The following is a 20,437-nucleotide window of genomic DNA, read 5'->3' on the forward strand; positions in this document are numbered from 1 at the left end:
TTCAAAATCACCTGATAACATTTTGAAAATCTATATCTTGTGGTGTTCTACAGTATTCGTTATAAATGCGTTTATACAATTTAGAGTTCTGCTGATGAAAACGTGTTTTTTTTAAATATGTTGCATTAAAATATATTGCATTACAATATATATTATATAATGTAATGATTTTGTGATATATAACATCAGTTGTTTAGTGAAGATGAAGTGTTTTAAAATTATTGTTAGCAAAAGTTTAAATTTATCCATTTAATTCCGTTTTAACCCGAGTACGAAATAGTTTTGTCATTTTTTATTTTTTTATTCTTCTTTCTTTCAGGCAGTTGAAACGATACAGAATGCACCACTTTCCACATCCGTAATTATTGACCGAGGAATCGAGATATCTCCCGAATACCTAGCAGCTGTTTCACCAGTTGTTAATAAATTTCAAAGTTTAAAAGCTGAACATTCAAAACAGCATGTATTCGAAGAAGAAATCGAAAAAGTGAATGATGGAATTGGGCTCAGTTTAGCTGGTGGTAAAGATTCTGACATTGTGTATCAAGGTAATGACATTTGCAAAAAAATTTAAAAAGAAATGTGAAATGCAATCGATAATAATATTTTGGTACTTGTGGTTAGCTATTTCGTGCATCTTTGGCACAAAATAGCGATTCCTCTACCATTTTGAACAAAGTACGGCTAGTATTAAAGAGACTAGTCGTTAGCCCGTGAGAAATCGATCCGTCGCAGCGAATTCAACAAAGATACAACGTGTTTGTTATTTGCAGCTGAAAGATTTTGTGCAAGGTTTAACATGAGCCGGTTTTGACTAACAGACAACGTTTATTATAGAGTCTAGTCGTTAGCCTGTGGGAAATCTACGAAAATTTGACCGTTGTAGCAAAGTTGATAAAAATATATCGTATTAGTCCCTTTTACAGAGATTCTTTATTTTTGACTCATTCTCCTTCGTACAGTATGTTTCAGTGCATGTTCTTCTGCTTCGGATTGTGAATGTTTTAACTGGTTTTTAAAAATCTTTAGGTCAGCTTATGATCAAAAAATTATTTCCTGGACAGCCCATGGAGCAAAGTGGTAAGTTCTGCGTTGGAGATGTGATTTTAGCGATAAACGATCAAATCGTGGAAGAGATGACGTTGCAGGAAGCCCTCAGTGTGATTCGTTCTGCTTCGAAGACAGTAAAGATCATAGCAAAACGACCCAGCAGATCCGACATCCCAGAAGAGCTGTTTCTGCATAGTCGACCTGTTTCTCCAGAAAAATTGTTGCAAGACTTTCATAAGAAGGATATGCAAGGTAATGTCTCGAACAATGCATTTGATGAGAGAACATTGGGATAAGTCTAGGGGTAGAATATCTATGCTTAGCCTTTTTACGTTTTTTGCTCGTTTAAAGTTTGCGATACTTAAGGAGTAGTTTTACGTGGAGTTTGCTATTTCCTCCAGTTTCTTGATTTTTTTTAAAGTATCAAAATCGTCTCTAATCTTCTCAATGTTTTTTGCAGAAAGCATTACGATCTCCTTAAAAGCAGTTAAAAAAATTTCTGAAACACCCTCAATTCTCCTCAATTTTGACTCTAAAAAACAGTGGAAGCACTTTCTTGTACGATGATTGTCACTTCATTTTTTATTATAAACAAGGGTGTATTGAAAGAATGTTATAAAGGATACGTACCGAAATATTATCTCGATTTACCTGTTAAATATTATCATTTTTTTTTTCAGTTGATGGTCGTGGATCCCGAGAGGGAAACAGAATTGCGAAACAGTTGCTTCAAGCTATGGCATACAACGACTCTGATGATTCGGCTGATGGCTTCAGTTTTTCTGAAGGTTTAAGCAACGACGAGAACGGTGTGAATGATGATGAAATATTAGTGCTTCCACCCAAACCAACCCAGCCAAAATCTGACAAGATTGAAAAAAATATACCTAAAGGATTGAACCTACTACCAATGAATAAAAAAACTAAAGCTGTTTCAGACAATATCCCCTTGGCAACTAGCACTCCTTCGCCAAGAAGTTTGTTGGATGTGGTAGATGGCATGCAGCAAAATATGGATGTAGAAACAAAGGAAAACCAAGGTGAAAGAGAACGTCTACATAACCAGTTTAAAAATGTTAATGAAGAGGATTCTCAAAGTAGGACGGATTCTGACTCGTCGTTGGGTTATCGCCGTCATCGGCCATCTAAACAAAAACATGACGGCGATATTAAATTAGATCATCTGAAAGGTGCATCCAATGTATTATATTTAGTCAAGGATGAACAAGGAAGGCATGGTCTTTTATTTGAAAACATCAAAAATCAACTTGTTGTGAAAGAAGTGTTAAAGGATCAACCAGCTGACTTGTGAGTTTTGTTTCTTTTTTTCAGAAAAAGACATACAAATAACAACTTCGTGAAGTTGCTATCCTGCGTGAATAATAGTTCTTCCTATCAAAAAGTCCTTTTGAATTAGTTTCGCTATTATTTTAGTTCTGTAAAATAGTCAGCTATCATCCATGTTTCTTTTTTTTTAGACAACAAGCTTTTCAAAAAGGACTTGTTATTAAAAGTATTAATAATCAATCTACTCAATCGTTCACGCCTCAAATGGCTGATGCTCTAATTGCATCGCTTGACTCAAGAGTCAAGTTTGATGTTGAGCCTGCTCTTATAACGGAACAAGTTCAAGAAGCAGTAGTGGAAAAGACGGAGACGTCGTTTAGTACTGAGAAGGTACCCACTGACCAACAGAACTCAAATAACCCATATTTAAATCGAAATGAGGCTACATCTCTAGGTGCGGCGTCAACTCCAGGTGGAGTATTTCGTGCTGTGCCAAGCTCTCCTGTTTTAAAGAGGCTTGATATGTCGAGTAGGTCGCCGTCACACGATAGTGGATCAAGAAGAGTTTCTTCGTCATCAGTGACGTCATCCACGGTAAGGCCTGATATAAGTCTTTTACTTTCAAAACTCTGATATGTTGTTTTGACATAATGTACAATGAGCAGGAAAACCGACGTTCAGATATTTGTTGTTCAAGTTGTCAACAGTTCAATGAAAATGCGTACTTTAGTTCCATAGTGGGAAGGTTATTGCATAAAAGACTAAAGAGTATATCAGGGAACGGCTACTTAAAGTGTTTAAAGCAAAGCCTCTTGGCAATTCTGCATACGATCAAAATGCAAGAAATTCTCATAAAAGATCAATGTTTTAGACCAATTAAATCCCCATATATTTTCTGACAATGCTTAAGAAAGAATTTTGTGGTAAACCATTAGTTTTTATTGTAGGGAGAAGTGATTCTTGTTCAACTGGAAAAAGGATCAAAAGGTTTGGGTATCACATTAGGGTCTGGTAATGATATTGATAGCGACTATGTTTTTATCAAGAAAATTGTACCAGGTAGCGTTGCAGAAGAGAACGGACAACTTCGTATACGGGATCGACTAATTTGTGTAAGTGGCTTCCGAATATTTTTTGAAGATGGTCCACCGCCTACATGAGACCCGATTTACCCAGTATTTTAATATAGACCATAAAAAGCTTTTGTCGACATGATATGCTCCATTTGAGTGTTAAAGGTCTCATGTCGAATCAACATAAAATCTTTGTCAAGATTATTTGATCAAATGAAAAATGATGATCATGGGTAATAAAAAGATATTCTATGCCCAAAAGACAACAACAAAGTGTATATGATATCCGATTATAAGTAATAAAGTACATGCACAAGTTGGAACACTTAATGCTGTGGGTATTAAATAAAAACAAGTGTTTTTAATTTTTTTTTTAATGTTGTACATGTCTTAATTTGTTGGTTTGTTTTCAATGTGGTTAAATAGTGAGGTTTTCAGAGCAAAGAGATTTAATTTAGTTTGAGCGAAAGAACTTTTCGTCCCACGATGTATTCGGCGCCTTAGTTAAATACGATAAGAATTTTCCACTTGACTAACGGAATCCAACATTTATTTTCAGATAAATGGTGAAAACGTAGAAGATTCAACACAGAAAGAGATTGTTGCCAGATTTCGAAGACTTTCCGGAACTGTAGCTCTAGAGTGTTACAGGTACGCTCCTCTTTAGTGTTTTTTATACGGACTTCAATATTTGCGGAATAGTTTGTGATGCATTTTCAGATTCTTTCAAATGTTATGAAAGAGAAAATGATCTGTCAAAGACTATAATTTTGCGATTAACAGAACTGTTAAGTTTTGCGCTATTGTAAAAAGTCATGAATTTTAGGTACGTCTTTCAAACAAAAATTGCGTGTGTTCTCTTTTAGACCACCAGACAATATCTCCCCAACCCATAAATCTCGCTTGTCACCGGCTAAGACTTCAAGTATAAATCCACTCAAACTGCCAACGTTACCAGCACCGCTTGTAAACCAATCACAAAAAAAAGGAATAAAGATACCGAAAAACCACTTTGAATTAAATAAATTAAATGGAGAATCGAAAATGGAAAACCATGGGGAGAAAATGGAAAACCACGGGGAGAAAATGACTGAAACTATCTTTTCGTCGAGTAGAGCTGCATTTGACTTCTCTGCTGGGCCATCCAATACTAACTCCTCGTCTACAATGAGCTCCGATGAGAACGATGCTTACGTCGAACTAAATACTGCTCCTACTTACTATCCCCGCAGAGATGTAAGACATATTCGTGATATGAAACGAATGCTTTCTCCAATTGAATCTGCATCTACAACTTTAGAAGTGACAGCGATGGAGGAAAACCACAAAGAAGAAGAACAAATAGTACAGGACAAAAAAACAGAGTTTGACATAGCGAATGAGTTTAATATTGCTGACTTAGTGATTCCTCCACCTCAACTACCTGATGATGTTGGATGGAGTTCAGATGATGACCTTAACTCTCAATCTCTGGATTTTTCTCTTCCTGGGATGGATGTTAACGGAGTACTTCAACCATCCAGCTCGAGCAATAGTCTTAACAATGAGAAAGAAGATAAAACAGTGGCGAAAAAGGTAAACGGTAATATTGCTACTAAATCTAATGAAAATATTTCTGCATCCCCTGCAAGTAAAGAAAAGACTGGGTCACCAGCGAATGTTGTTTCCAGACCTCCTTCCGGTGCATCTTCTTCACAGAGTATGCGCAGTGGTATTCCCCGTCTGATCAGGTCTCGATCGAACTCATTGTCCTCTGAGAACTCCTCAAGATGTCCATCAAGAAAGCAATCGATCGAGTCACAAAATGTAATATCTGCTGACATCAGCTTTAAAAACGGCAACCCTTCCACTGAAGATCATTTTGTGGAAAGAAAAAATTTCGTTTTCTATACAAAAGATAGAATTAGTAAATTGATCAAATCTATTGATACTAAAATGGAGAATTTACAAATCAATTCGGAGTTCATGGTGTGTACCGTTTTCTTTTCAATCTTTCGTTGTTTTTTTGTATCTATGTTTGTTATTTATTGTTTGTTTGTTTATATCAAGTTAGGTGTGTCCAATTAGTAGCACCTAGACATGTTTTTTGTAATGTATTAGCCATGTTTACGTTGGATTTGGCTCTAAGTTATGATGACAAAGGAGAAGTTACTCGAAATGGAATAACGTAGTTCTAAATTAAATAATCACCCTTTTATGTAAAAATGTCGCTGGCGCTTAATTAAGATGGCCGCTTATTTTAAACGAGTTCTTACAAGTGAACCGGTTTGAGTGGGGCGCTTAAATCGATATAGCATGCCACATCAGATATTTACTGTGGTTATTTTTACTTTCTTAGACTCTTCGTCAAGTGAAAACAACTTCGACTTCTGATGTGGGCAATCGAGCCTGCAATCGAGGGAAGAATCGAAACAAAACAATATTGCCCTGTAAGTTTACTTTCGTCATAGCAACTCTTCAAATAAGGCTGAACACGTGATGCATTAAAGACAAGTGTTTTAAGTAGACAATTTTAGTCATCGACAGAATACTGAGTACTAGGTGTGTAGATAGATGCAATTTGATGTTTTAGTTTGAAACAGACTACTCGGAAGACATATGTAGATAGTGAATTTGAAGACATCTACTGAAAGGTTTCGACACTATGTTCATATGGTGATTTAATTAGTGTGAAAAATGGAGCCATGCTGAAACAAATGAAGGGTGTTTATTTTAGCTTTTACGGTAGTTTTTAGTTTTAGTTCAGAATATTAATATGTATTAATATTTTTGTTAGTAAACTAGTCTTTTGATGAAGTTGGGTTTTCACGAAAGGAAAATGACATCGGGCATAAGTAGCCTCAATTTGATACGTTTGAAGATATGCTTGTAACAATATATTTAAGATCTCTACAAAAGGAAGCCTTAAAAGTCCTTAACTTAGCTACTTTAGAAATATTCTTATATTCCGGCTGGACGAAAAGATTTCTGACAAGATTTCTAACGTGTGTCTGGCTATATTTCTATTTTGCGTGGCTGATATAGCGCCTTAAGATATCTCCCTAATCTTATTTAGATGATGACAACCGCATAGTGCTGGCAGGTGGCGAAGAAACTGATTACATCAACGCGTCACTTATCAAGGTTATCACTTAGTAACAAACTTATTTTAAAGATATCTTACTTTTCCACAACTCCTGTCTGGAAGATTAGAAATTCGTGATGTGCCCAAGTGTTTGGGATACATCAGAAATTCTAAAAAATATTTTTTGTAAGAAATTATCGAAATTATAATGGTACTTAAATAAACTACTCAACTAACTTTAGGTGAAACAAACGTTTTGGTTTTTATCATTCCATTTTATCAACGTTTTCAGGGTGTAATCCAGAAATGTAAAATAAGGCCGCTAAATCCCAAATGGGAATTTCATCCAGGTAGTCTTTAGTATTATTGGAATCTTATTCCTTCACAACTTGCATAAAATGGATATTTTGTAGTGAGTATAATCAGCTCTTTTAATAAATTGGGAAATAACCGTTTAACGGCTACTAAGAATGCTGGATTACACCCTGTTTTTTTCTTGCCTACAACTTTTGCTTTATCATATCTTGGTGATATTTCAGTTTATGACTTTATTTTCTTTTTACGTTTTTTAGATTCCAATCGAAGGGAGAACACTGGATTACATTGTAACACAGGTAAGTACGGTGTAATTAAATACTACAGAATTTTTTTCGAATTTTCCTTCTGTCAACTGAATTCTATTCTAGGCTCCGTTAGAATCGACGGTTAACGACTTCTGGAGATGTATTTGGGAACAAAAGATCGAGCTTGTAGTTATGTTGACTAAGCAAATTGAAGGAGGAAAGGTGCGATTCCGCAACGAAACCCTTGTTTTTATGTTCAATATTTGTACTTCTGTATATGATCGGTTAAAAATGTTAAAAATGTGAAATGAATACGACATTTGGAATTCTTCAGGACAGAACAAATTTGTTTGCAGGGAACAACTGTTGATATGTTTTTCTTTCTTTCGTGTCTTTGCAAGTGAGAGAAAACTAACTACTGTATGCAATTAAACCTTTAAAAGGGCGAAAGAAAGAAGTCTGGGCTAGTTAGAGTAGAGAAATTAAATGTTGGCCAGATAAAATGGAAGAATGTCTAAATTATCAAGGTTCTTTTCACAAGAAAGTATTAGTAAAAGGGTCACGAATATACCGAACTTTTCAACAAAATAACGACTAAAATACGTAAAAAACGTAAATATTCAGACGCTTTTTTCATTTTCGTTTTTTAGGCCAAGTGTTATCAGTATTGGCCGAATGCTACCGCCTCTCCAATGAAGATCATGGATAAGTACGTGTACATGGAACTATTTCTATTAACTGCAGTTCTTTGCGTTCTTTGTGGAGTATCTCCTTCAAGCTTTGCGAAGAAGAGCATTCTCGCCAAAAAAGCTTCATGCTTAATCTCCTACATTTTTAAACCGATAAGCCAGAAGAATATTAAATATATAGATCTACCTTAGCGTGTTTTTGGTAAAACTAAGCTATCTAACTATCAGTTAAACTTAATTTTTGATCTTCACAAATTTAGATTTGAAATTGAACTGCTTTACGAAGAAGACAATGGATCCTTTATATACAGACAGATACAACTACGAAATTCCAGGGTGAGTAGTTTTCGTTGAGTCTGTATGATGCAAGCACATCGTGTAGGTCAAGAAAATTGTCTCTCGTCTTTTCTGGGTGTTACAAAACTATTACTGTGAACTTCACCTTCTCTGCTTCAGTATTGCACAGAAATTTGTAAATTCCGTGTCCCTATCTGCCTATTGTTCATATTCTTTCTCACATTTTAATCTCTGTATCATTTTAGATGGACAAATCATTGTTTATAACACAAGCTGCTTTTACATCATGGCCTGATAATGGTGTGCCAAAGGTTGGTTGATTCCATCTTTATATTTGTTGCTGTTGTTGTTCTGGAGGAACCAGAAGCTTCATTTTTGAGTTAAAAAACAAAATCATGATGCATGTAAACATTTTTAGTAAATCAAGGTTTTTTTACGCAATTATTTCTTATCTCAGTAAATGCCATAATGTAGTGCAGGAGTGCTTCAAGTCTTTAAACAAAAGGTCCGTGTGAAATCATTAGAAACTTTTTAAAGTAATAATCTAAAAAACTGTGAAACCAATATTTTGATAACTTTTTTGGTTTCTGTTTGTTTACTTTTTTTTCTTCTGTTTATTGCTTTCCGTTCTGTTCGTAGGATGTGATAGAGTTCTTGGGGTTCATGAAATTTGCTCAAAACTTTAGATCTTCTTCTCCGACATTAGTACACTGCAGGTAAGTGACGTCACAAAGATGCAACAGTTATTTTCCCCCAATCATATAAACATCTAATTAAGTTATGCACCAATAACAAAAGCCAGCATCTCTGAGGACGGCAGGTGTTTTTTTTTCTTTATGACGCCATTAGAAGATTTAACAGATGTCGAGATTTCCATTATATTTATTTTGTCACGTGATCAATCGTTAATTCAGATCTGAAAGCGACGTTTTTTTCTCTTTGTTTCATTTTATCAATAAAAATTTATTTTAAAACGCAACCTATTTCCTCTAATTAGAAATTATTGTGCTGTTAGTATTCTCATTTTACAACGTCACTGCGGGTTAACTGTTCACGTAAGCTTCGCTTTTTACAACTACAAATCTTTTGGAAAAGCACAAATAGGTCTTCTTTGTTAGTATTTTTTTTTGCACTTTGGTTGCTCTTTTTATATAAATTTGTTTTTTTCTCGAAAATAATGAATAAAAAAAGGTTAATGAAAGTCAAATACTGTTTACATTTGATAATTCGACTACCCGATAATGTAAACTTTCGTCCTAGCATGGCCGAGGAATTAGTTTTGAAAATGGAGACGTCAATTTATTAGCTAAGAAAGTCCTCTATTGTTAAGGTTTCCGTAGAAATCCAGTCCATTCAATTTTACTGTGCGAGTGTTTACAAGCAATACCATCTATTTCTGAAAAATGGTAGGGGAATGGGGGCTTCAACTCCTCCATTTCTTGTTTGGTCGGCCCTGTCTGGATTCGTTCAATCACAGAAACGACATTTTTTTTTTTTTTTTGTGTTTTTCAATTTCATATCTTATATTTTTTTGGTTTACGCGTATATTTCGCAGACCATCTACAATGTTATAGAAAATCATTCAGTGATTAACTTTTTGTTTCAGTTCTGGTGTTGGACGAAGTGGTGCTTATGTTGTGATCGATAGTGTTTGGAACGCCATAGAATATGACGTAATGGTAGGTATAATCAACAACTTGGGTTGAATTATCAAAACGATACTTTTTATTCTTGCTGGCATTTTGTAATTCTCAACACAAATGTTGACTTTTAGTCCTTGTACTGTCAAGTTCACGTCAGCAAAAAGTTTTGCAACATTCTACGTTTTCAGATCTCTCAAATCAATTACCTTTATCCACCAGATCAAATTATTTAATTCTTGCACTATTTGAGAAGGTAAGATGTGATCACGCTGCTTTGTGCTTATTGGTTTATTTTCATTGAAGGTTTGCTCTGTCAAATGTCTTCGTGTTTATTGGTGGATTTGAATAAGGGATTCTCTCTGACACATTCTTTTGCATCAAGCTTTCGTGAGAGAACCTGAATTTTCGATATCCTCGAAGAAAGCTTAGTTAACTAGGCGATTAATCTAATATTGTCCTAGTTTAAAATAGCGTCCAACATTGTTTAAGCGTCCATGTCAAAAAAACGTTAATAATATTAAGAAGGCAGGCAGAAGTCGTAAATATCCCAAAGGGATAAACAATGTGTGCAGATGAGTTATCGGCCAATGTTTGTTTACGCTGAGCTTTGTGATCGAATGAACAACTAGGGAAATGGAATGTTTATATCTGGTAAGAAAATTCAATAATTAGAAATTCTTCTATATTTTTTTTGTAGTTCGACGTAAGTAAAATCACCAAACTTGGTAAAGAGCAAAGACAACTGCTTATCCAAACCAAGGTAGGCTGCAAGACTTCATTCCGTTACTTGTTCATGAACAAATCAAAGAATAAATCAGGACATTTTACCAACTTCTTTAAATATATTTTGTCAGTTCACCTTGATTTGGTGGTTCCGTCAAGCATGCGTACTAGATTGGTTCTTTTAAATGTTAATTTTTGGAATTATTTTTTATATTTTCAGGAACAGTATCAATTCTGCTATCGAGTCATTCGAGAGCTTCTGGACGATATACCATGGTGAAAGATCAAGAAACTATAGCAGACATTATGTTTCAGTTTAGTTACTGTGGTTGAGTTACACGCCCCTCTTTTCCCTGCTCCCTTTTTACTTTCTCTCATGATAACCCTCTGTTATAAATTACAACCAAGTTCAAACCTCTCTTAACAAAAATCTGTTTTAGGATTGTGAGAAGTATCCAAAATCTAGGTTATGTTAAAAAAATTATTCAGTTGCATTTATTTATTTGTATTTTGTACATCGGATTTTTAAATATATTATTTGTTTCATTTATTTTTTCCTTTTTAATGCGTCGATGTACAGCTTTAGCTTTATATTGGGGACGGCGCGAAGAAAACGGCGCGCCGTCCCTACTATAAAAAAACGGAAAAGGGTCCCTTGGGACGAGTTTAAGCACATACAAATTAACACCATTTAAAGCCGGCGTAACAAAAGATTGGATTTAATCTTGCACGGGCCCTTATCTTTTTTCCAAGGCACCTTCTTTTCGTTTCGTCTTAGATTTTCATAAAGAACAAGACGAGCTATGTACCAACATCTTGCTAACTCCCACACACTCGACAAAACTTGTACATGTATGTAGGTGAATGTTGATCTAAAAAACATGAAATGTTAGCCGTAGGTGGCGAGGTTACTGATTAAATAACGACACAGCTTACTAAACCAATATCTAGTGGTGTTTTGATCGATTATTAAGCCAAATGACAAACCAAGCCGTGCTGAAGGATACACATAACGTAAAACTGCTTATTTGTATAAGCTGTGTCCTGAGGCGTACCGAGGTGTGATGTTTTAGGAGTTTAATTTGGAACGACACCGCCCAGCTTATATAATGGCCCTTAGATATTCATGTCGGTCAGAAACAATATCTTACTCAGAGCTTCTCTTTTCACTTTCAATCAAAAAAAACCTGGGAACGAGATGACTTCTAGAAGAACTAGAAACGAAGTCGCATAGTTAGTTAGCTTTTGATTTATTGAATACGTGTACGTGACTTCCAGTATAAAGAACTTCCTCCGAAGCATTGTATGCTTTTCCCGCTATCAGCTAAATTCATAGGCCAGAAGAATGGGCGCTAATATTTTGCTTGCGGGGAAAAAATTCATAATGGGGGGTTTGTTGGCTTCTAAAGTGAAGCAAATAGAGTCAAACACAAAACATCCAGCTTTATATTATGAACGTTATTATAAACATTTAGCTGCATAATATTGCAATATACAACGTTTTTCTTATTTATTATCTAGCCAAGTACACCAAAACAATCGCCGCCATTATGATTTTTTTCCCTACAAGTGAATTCAGACGAACTTGACCGTATGAATTTGGCTAATGGCATTATCAGCTAACTAAGAATTTTGTAAAGATACGTGTTCTCGTGTTTTGTCGTGAGGTTTTGTGTAGGAAAGCCATTTGGAAATATCTTTCCTTTCACATAGGCACACAGACACGCAAAGAACTACTTTTTTAGTAAACAAAGTATTTTGCGTTGACTGAAATCCGTTTTACGAGAGAAACAGTGTTATTGAACTGTTAAATTTATATTAGGTGCGGTACTAACATTTCAGGATCATTGCAGAATCCAAAAAATAACCTTCTTTCCCGCAATCTCCAAACTCGGGAAACATCGCCACTAAACGTTCAGAATAGATTATACCAATCCGATCTAGGGGTTTTAATTCCCCGCCTAGCCCGTCATACGAATCGATTCTCTGGCTCTGCAACTTACTAAAGGCTAATATCTTACATTTTTTTCTTCTTTTTAGTACCCAACTCCCTCTCTGTACAAAAATAAAAAGTGTCAAAAGAAAACTTTGCGAAGTGTTCTTTTAGACCTGAGAATTAAAAATGACTTGGAATTGCTGGCGGAAGAGTTAAAAACAACTAATTAGGTTGTAAGTTAATTTTGAAATAAAGTACGGTATAAATTACTATAATTTTGCACTGAGTTTCCAAAATAAAAAATGGAATAAGCTTGCAAGAAGAAGTTCTGAAGTTAGCCATTTCAAAATCCTGATGAAAACAGTGCGTAAACAGTGAATTAATAAGGTAAGAAGTTTTCGAGTTCCTATATTAAAAAAATTTAACGTTGTTGAATTCCTCCTCGTCTATAAAATAAGTTTGTGCGGTGAATGGGCGCAGCTGAGCTCATTTCCCCTTCCTGCGAACAGACGAGGGTTATCTGGAGATGTGCGCATGCGTATTAATTAGTCTGGAAAATGGAAGCAACACAACATTCTGAAATGTTGTTGTTTCTTCAAAACATCGTAGAGCGGAAGGTTCTTTTGGGGGCAAGAAGAAGGATAGCTTTTGATTACTTTATTAGATGATAAAGTTGTTTAACTGATATTTTGAATTCCATTATAGAAACAATTATTATATGTCATGAAGAGAAGAACTATAGACCCTTCTAAGCTTCGGAGACCAGTGAAACGTTCGCGTATTACAGATTCCGTTAATGGCAGGTGTGTTTCATAGCTTCTGGCATAAATTTATCAAACTAGCTAAATAATTATACGTAGCTGTTAAAGATGCCATTTCGCGTAGTTAAAACCATACAAAGTTGTTTTTATTAGATCGTTGGGTATAAGAACTTCGTAACTAGTTTAAGCAAATACCGACTGTTGGGCAACTTTTTTATTAAGCATACACATAGACATAGCTAATTTTATTTTTATGTGAATTTCTTTGTATAGAGAGATGCTATTTATGTACCTGTGGTGCCTCCAAGCCCATGGCAACAGGTCGTGGGGGGAGGAGTAAAAGGGGGCAATCGGTCTTTTGCACTAGCCTGATTAAAAAATGCAGTCCTGTTTGCAAACAGTATAATAGATAAATTCTGTTGTTTATATTTTTTAGGTGGTAAGCTATTTCAGCTCTGGCATTTGCGTGGCAGGAAAAAAGGTTGGGTCACTAGGTGAATCGGATTAATTATCAGTCCATTTTGTCACACAAAAAGGCATTCTTGCGACTTGAATTCAAACAATGTTTTCGTGAAAAGAAATCCACAGGAAAAGACCTTTCTTAACCAAATCCTAACATCTTTTTTCCTCGCAAATGCCAGAGCCAGAGAGCTTTTCACTTAAAAGTAAACAAATAATGTCACTCTGGAATTCATTTATGTAGCCCAATTTTAAACGCTTGTTCCGTTTCAGAAAGCCCCATCCTGGGTAATTTTGTTCAGCTTTGTTGCCATAGTGATGATTAATATTTTGCTTAATTGACGAATCACATTTGTGCTACATCCGGCATTTTTAAGCTGTTTACGTTAATATTTATGTTTTCTCAGATAACAATGTTTATCAAAATGTTCAAAGTTCCCTAATCAGTGGTGATTTTCAATTTGATAATTATTTGCATAAAAAAAATAAAACAGCTAAATCTCAATACTCAAAAAGTATATATAATTTTGTGAGTATTTTTTATGGAAATGCAACCAGCAGCGTGTTTTTCATTTAGCGAGAAAAACATTATTTTATAATTTATCAAATTTTGTGTATTTTAGAGAAAAAGGGGGTTAGAGGGTGTTTTAGTCTGTAACAAGATGAAAGGTGATAAGATATAAGAGCTTGCCTGTAAGAAATCTTCTTACCTATACTGCATCAACTTATAACAATAGGGAAAGAAAATACGCGCGTACTTTTACCATGTCATCAGTTGCTCAAAAATGGATATATTTTTTAGACTGAAAAAATTTATTTTTTCACAACGGCTAAAAATTTCTTATTTAAGAGATCAGAATTGATACAATGTGGCATTGAGACGTAGATTTTGAACTGCAAGTCCTACTAATTTTACATCAATATCTTAATTTAAATTATTGAAGCCATTACAATGAAGCTATAACTTTGAGGCTAAATAACTTGGAAACGAGGTTGTGATGTCAGTAATTTTTCTATACATTTTCTTATTCAGTGTTTTAAGCTATATGAACTGTCAACAAAATTTATAAAGATGGTAGGAAAAGTGTTTACGATGGGTCAGGCAGGGTCTATTATTTGTGATAAAATGTTTTTGTTATAAGCTCCTTTGCAGTGGCTACTGTGCAGCCATTTTTTTAATTTCTTGTGTAAAAGGGGATTTTCATGAAGCAAATTGGATGATGAAGTTGCTGATTTGTTTTGATTTTGCTTCACAAAATTCGCTTCACTGTAAAGTAGAAACAGTTTCTATTTTTTACCGATAATGCAAAATATTTCACTGTAAAATTTTAACCAATCAGAACGCAATCTTATTTATTCTTAAAAACCTAATCACTGGAAAAAATTTAAAATAGCTGCCTTGTTTTTAATACCCAAATTCATTACATGTTTTGTTTGCTGTTTTTTTTCTTGTAAAAGTCAAAACATATTTCACAGCTAATTTTTGCAGAATTAGGCATTCATTCACAATCCCCCTTAGAATGGTTCTGATTTGCATATCCATGTGGGTAAACATTGCTACATTGAGTGTTTTGGCTAACACAGTGTGAAACTGGTTAACAGCTTAAGCATTTTTTTCCTAATTAGGATTTAAATAAAATATATGCTGATGATGACTCTGAAAAAAACCCATTTTAACACAGAAATTTGGTATTTTTTAGACTTATTACCAAATCACTATTTCCTTTTGTATTTCAAAGAAAACCAATTATGTTGTCATATTCCCCATCATATTGTTATAAACCTCCAACTTTTCATTTTATTTTTTATGTGACCTATTGTAAAAACAAAATTAGAAAATTTTTAGACGCAGCTAAATTAGCTTGCTGATACTAGGTGTCCCAATACACCAAAAGTGAATATGTTGTATATTATCCAATATTTCATTTCCCAGACTAGCTTTTTCTTAACTTAGCTGGTTATGTAGTTCAGCATTTCACATTTGGTTGATACTAGAAGACAATGTTTTGCTGTAAATAAAAAAAAGGATTTTATTCCAATGTCTATAGATAAGCTTGAAACACTGATAAAAAAGTATCAACATCATGCCCATTCAACAAAGCATTAAAAAAGTATATTTGAGTGCAGACATTTTTTAATGATGTCATCTGGTAGCCTTATGATAGAGCGTTCGATTTCGGTGCGGGAGGTCTTGGGTTCAAACCCCGGCCGAGTTATGCCAGAGACTATAAAGTGTGAATCTATTCTTTCTGCTTAGCGCTCGGCATGAGAATAGGATTGATATCTTAGGCGGTAGTTGAGCGATGGCTGTGCTTGCACAACTTTTGTAGCTCAAATAGAAGGGGGTCCTGTGTAGGGGGTCCTAGTGCATTTGCACTAGGACCCCCTTCACAGGACTCTCGTTGATAGCAGTACCAATAGGAACTAAAGAGGCTATCTTAGGTAAATAATTTCAGTAATAATAATAACAATAATAATTGTGCGGTGTCAACCTATCAACTTCTTAATGATACATCAGCTAAAACTTTACTTTGTTAGCATGATATGATGATATAGTTGCAGATTAATATTTCCACATGGTTACATTAGATAAAGATGCAATGAGCTACAAAAAGCAACCTAAGCTTGCTTTATTGATTGCAGGAAAAATTTTACATAAAAGATAGCACTTTATACTTGTGATGTATTCTTTTTTTAGTTGGTTCTTGTACTTGCGTTTCTTCATTGTTTGGCTACTGATCATCACAGTGGATTTTTTACTAGAATTTCGATTTGAATTTTTGTGGCCATTTTGGTTACTCATTCGAAGTTCTTTTGACTCATTTAGATATCAGGGAATGGTAAGTCTTTTTTTTAAATTATTACTTTAATGTTTTTATAGCAAAACTATTTATCAAGAGTGTGATTAATATATATTTTTTCAAATTTTTGTCAGTTTACAATGTAATTAATATACGGGTACGAGTTTGCACAAGTTATTAAAAATTTTTGCACTCCTTGAATGCAAGGGTAAATAATGTTGGAACTCGAATACAGTATTGTGTTTTTTATTTACGTAGCTTTATCAATGTTAGTTAATGTGCTTCAAAAAAATATAAAATTTGTAAATTTTAAAGGGTTTGTGTTAGTAAGAGAATCTTAATGCTTAAAATGTTTGCTGTGTTAAACTTTTATAGTTGCCACAAATTTTATAGTATTATTTTTTTCCTAAAAAAACCCTTTCAACTCACTACTAAAAGCTTTAAATTTAAGGAACAAGCCTGATTTTTTGGTTTGATACCCAATGCATTTATCACTATATAACTATGGAAGGATGCGTGATTATTATCAAGGTGTACACTAATTTAAAGTTTAAAATTTTATTTCAGGGATTAACACTTCTGTTTCTTGTCTTCACATTGTTTTCTGACATTTTATGCTTCCTATTTCTTCCTGTTCCCTGGTTGTTTTTTGTGGCTAGTACATATGTTTGGGTACAATTTGTTTGTAATACAGGTAAGTGATGACTCATTTTTAAAATATTTCTCAGTTATCGCATCACAGAGAGCCTTCAGTTACTTATGATTTGCCTACTATATGTTGAGTCACACTTTTATCTACTAATATACCCTGGAACTAAAATAAGTGCCACATTTAATAAGCCTAACCTTTCTCCAGCAAAGGCAGGCTAATTGAAAAATAAATTTTCTGGGTAGACATGGCAAATCTCTAATGGAAAAATCCATTCAACAGTTCTCATGGCGATTGAGACAAGATTTTTTTAGATACATTTGGAGAATGAAGATGATTCCACTGATCTTGATTTTGTAGCAATAATTCTAAATCATTTTTATATTATTTTTTTGTTTTCTAAAAAAAAAGAAAAAAAGTAATATAAAGAGTTTTAAAATATTTTGTTAGTGCTACCCTCGTATTAGCACCACTCTCCACTCATCATCTTCAAGGTCAGTTCTTTATTAAGAACCAAACAATTGATATAAAGGTTATATCCCAAAGGTAATCAATCAGATTTTTCAACTGCAACTATAACAAAATTTGGAATAAAGTTGGAATTCAACTAAGAAAAGGTTTTTGAGATCTGATTTACCGTTTCGTTCCAAACTAACAGTCCTTTCAAAAATTCATTTCAACTTTTCTTGAAGACAGGAGCAAAGAAAATTATGAAAACAGAAGTATACATTTAACAAAAGCCAATCAAGATTATTTATTCTTGTTTTGTTCCAATCCTGTCTGTGCTTGGGTAGAAATCCAGCTTATAAAAATTCACAATTTAATCTGGTAAGATAGAATTAAACGATTCTGACGTTGGCAACTTGCTTTTATCATTTGAATAATTTGTTTTTTTTAGAACGTGGACCATGTATAGCTACAATATCCTTATGGTTGGTCTTTGTTTATGTCGAAGCATCAGTCCGTCTGCGTGAAATAAAAGCAGCTCCATTCCACTTAGATTTATGCAGACCATTTGCAGCTCATTGGTAATGTGTAACCTATATAACTGCACATACTCGCTGTGTTGTGTCGTACTTTGCTTGATTCAGGCTTGTCTTAGACAATCTGTTCTTTTTTATACCCTGAGTCAGATTCATAGTTTTTGTCATTCTTCTTTTAAGTTAAAATGTGTACAAGGCTTCAACTAGTTGCGCAATTTATTGCCTTGTACACTTTTTAAGTTCCATCCATGATTTTTAGCACTTTAAGAGTGCTGACTTAATATACTAAAAATCATGGATTCCTTTTCTGCTTAGCAATCAGCTAAAGGGACTGTTTTTTAATTTTTTTGTCATTGGTTTGTTTGGATAACATTATTTTTTTACTCTTTAGTATTGGCTACCCTGTAGTTAGTTTGGGCTATGGTTTTAAAAGTTATGTGGGATACAAAGTCAAAAATGTAAGTGGTGTACTGTTTTTATGTAATAACAAACACATGAGAATGTTTGAGTTATGGAGTTTTTTATCGTTAATTTTAAAACAGACTTGTGGGGAAAACGGTGAGAACTCCTGAAATATGGAAGTGCATTAGTAAATGGTACTGATAATCGACTTATTTGTTTTCAAATATTTACTTTTCACAAAAAAAAATTCTTGTGGAATATTCAAAAGTAATTGCAAAAGTCTCCTCGATTAAAGCAGATTTTCACGAATTAAAAATTTAACATGGTGAGATTTGTGTGTCGAGTATATCTTTATTACATGGTTGCAGAGAAGAGTAGTGGATGTGTCCTTGTATGGCTGAGATATTGAGCCAACCTGTGTGTAAAGTTATAAAGACCACAACGTGTGCTAAATGAATGTTTATTTTCTTTACTAGTATAAACAAACAGAAGTAGGCAAGAAAAATAGTTTTTATCACGAACTTGTATCATATGCACTACCTGTAGAAATGCAAGGTATGTTTTTTATATTTCTATTTGAAAACTGTCGTTGAAGGTAAAGTGTGAATTTTGTGTCAACTGTGTGTCGCAGCCAGGTGATATATACTAATTAAGCACACACGCACACACACACACTATAAAAGTTTTGAGGTCGACAATTTTTTTATGGCGCATCATTTCGCCAGCTTAGTAGAGTGTGGCGGAAACTTTAGTAGCAAATTAAATTGCCTATTTTACTCTGCATGCATCTTTAAATTAGATATTGATTTCGTATAAACTTTCCTATTTTAGACACAAACATACAACAAAAGAAAGCATTGACTTTTACAAATGGCATAAACACGAAAACAGACATTGAAAGTATATTAAGTACTGAAGCCAGAAAACGAGGGCTTAAATTAACAGACATTGAGGAGCGTCAAGGAAGCAGTCCGCTTTCATTGAATGACCTCGAAGTGATTGCTAACGTACCGGTGAAAAAGAACAGCGTAAATATTGAACCCAGTGAAATGGGATTTGTGAAAGTTCCGAGTAGAAACGGTAAATTTAGTAACGGTGATTTACATTCGAATTATCAAAAAAAGAGTAAACATAGTAAGAAGTCAGTGGAGAGCGAAGATGAACTGTCCGATAGCACGGAGTCTTCCACGAGTAGTCGTATAAGTTATGATAATTCACCGAAGACAGCAAAAGATATTAAGTATGAGAGTTTGCAGTCCAAGTTGAAAGAAGAACAGCTCAGCAGGTCTCTTGTTTATTATTCTTTATTTTATTCTTTATATTATTCTTATTGTCCTGAAGGCGGTTGTTGAGACGAGACCATTCATTTTCTCAAATCGGTAATATTTAAATTTTAAGGAAACTATTTAAAAACTACTTAATTAATATGCCGTTCTATAAATTGTATGTAAAGTTCTTCAAAATATCCAGCTTTTTTGTGGTTCCTATTTTTTAGACGCAAAGCTGAGCAGCAGGTTTCTCAATTTGAATGCGAAACGAGAAGATTACGCTCTGAACTAAATAATGTGCGACAAGCTGAAATGGAATTGAAAACTCAAGTGAATGCAAGTCTGATAAGCGAACGTTATTTGAAAGCAGAGTTAGAGCAGCTCAAGTCAGATAATGAAAGCTTACAGTTGAAGTAAATAATCATTTGTTTTTTTTTGTGTTCTTGAAAAACTTTGAACTGGTGTTCAGTTACTTTGTAGCTACTGTTTATATACTTTTTTGACATTGCATTTTATCCGCCTGATACACTTGTCGTTGTTGTTATATATAAAGTGTCAGCAGAATGAATAGTTAGATATGTTGCGACGGAGTGTCCTAGAAGTTCACTTTAAATTGTGCTGTCAACTCAGTTAGCATGTAATAGCTATTTGCGAGGCTGCACTGACATTCCCTCCGGGGTGTTTATTTTTTATTCTATAGTGTAAAAAAAATATTCTCAGTGATAATTTCATTGAAGTAAGGGCCATTAACAAAACAAATATTTTAATTTTGTCTCCGGTACAATAGAT

General features: G+C 34.2%; 2 protein-coding genes across 4 annotated transcripts in view; both read left to right on the forward strand.

Moving 5' to 3' along the window:
* Positions 1-10,939, forward strand: part of LOC130645127 (tyrosine-protein phosphatase non-receptor type 13-like) — a 30,013-nt gene extending 19,074 nt beyond the window's left edge. For 2 of the 3 annotated variants that reach the window (XM_057451004.1, XM_057451005.1), the window contains exons 29-46: positions 320-548; positions 1,030-1,302; positions 1,731-2,358; positions 2,529-2,931; positions 3,285-3,449; positions 3,970-4,061; positions 4,277-5,378; positions 5,749-5,839; positions 6,466-6,533; positions 7,047-7,088; positions 7,161-7,259; positions 7,688-7,746; positions 7,987-8,062; positions 8,269-8,334; positions 8,663-8,739; positions 9,630-9,702; positions 10,364-10,426; positions 10,610-10,939. In XM_057451004.1, the coding sequence (XP_057306987.1) occupies positions 320-548; positions 1,030-1,302; positions 1,731-2,358; positions 2,529-2,931; positions 3,285-3,449; positions 3,970-4,061; positions 4,277-5,378; positions 5,749-5,839; positions 6,466-6,533; positions 7,047-7,088; positions 7,161-7,259; positions 7,688-7,746; positions 7,987-8,062; positions 8,269-8,334; positions 8,663-8,739; positions 9,630-9,702; positions 10,364-10,426; positions 10,610-10,669 (3,666 nt within the window). In that variant the 3' untranslated portion in view covers positions 10,670-10,939. Of the gene's footprint in view, positions 1-319; positions 549-1,029; positions 1,303-1,730; positions 2,359-2,528; positions 2,932-3,284; positions 3,450-3,969; positions 4,062-4,276; positions 5,379-5,748; positions 5,840-6,465; positions 6,534-7,046; positions 7,089-7,160; positions 7,260-7,687; positions 7,747-7,986; positions 8,063-8,268; positions 8,335-8,662; positions 8,740-9,629; positions 9,703-9,797; positions 10,323-10,363; positions 10,427-10,609 lie in introns of those variants that run through there. The other variant, XM_057451006.1, reaches the window with a different exon arrangement.
* Positions 1-20,437, forward strand: part of LOC130645128 (macoilin-1-like) — a 30,112-nt gene that overhangs the window by 8,593 nt on the left and 1,082 nt on the right. The window contains exons 2-9 of the mRNA XM_057451007.1: positions 13,029-13,128; positions 16,244-16,385; positions 16,914-17,040; positions 17,894-18,023; positions 18,370-18,436; positions 18,857-18,935; positions 19,212-19,665; positions 19,876-20,061. Of these exons, the coding sequence (XP_057306990.1) occupies positions 13,049-13,128; positions 16,244-16,385; positions 16,914-17,040; positions 17,894-18,023; positions 18,370-18,436; positions 18,857-18,935; positions 19,212-19,665; positions 19,876-20,061 (1,265 nt within the window). The 5' untranslated portion in view covers positions 13,029-13,048. The remainder of the gene's footprint in view (positions 1-13,028; positions 13,129-16,243; positions 16,386-16,913; positions 17,041-17,893; positions 18,024-18,369; positions 18,437-18,856; positions 18,936-19,211; positions 19,666-19,875; positions 20,062-20,437) is intronic.

The sequence above is a fragment of the Hydractinia symbiolongicarpus genome, chromosome 5 (assembly GCF_029227915.1).
Source record: "Hydractinia symbiolongicarpus strain clone_291-10 chromosome 5, HSymV2.1, whole genome shotgun sequence".
Lineage (NCBI taxonomy): Eukaryota > Metazoa > Cnidaria > Hydrozoa > Anthoathecata > Hydractiniidae > Hydractinia > Hydractinia symbiolongicarpus.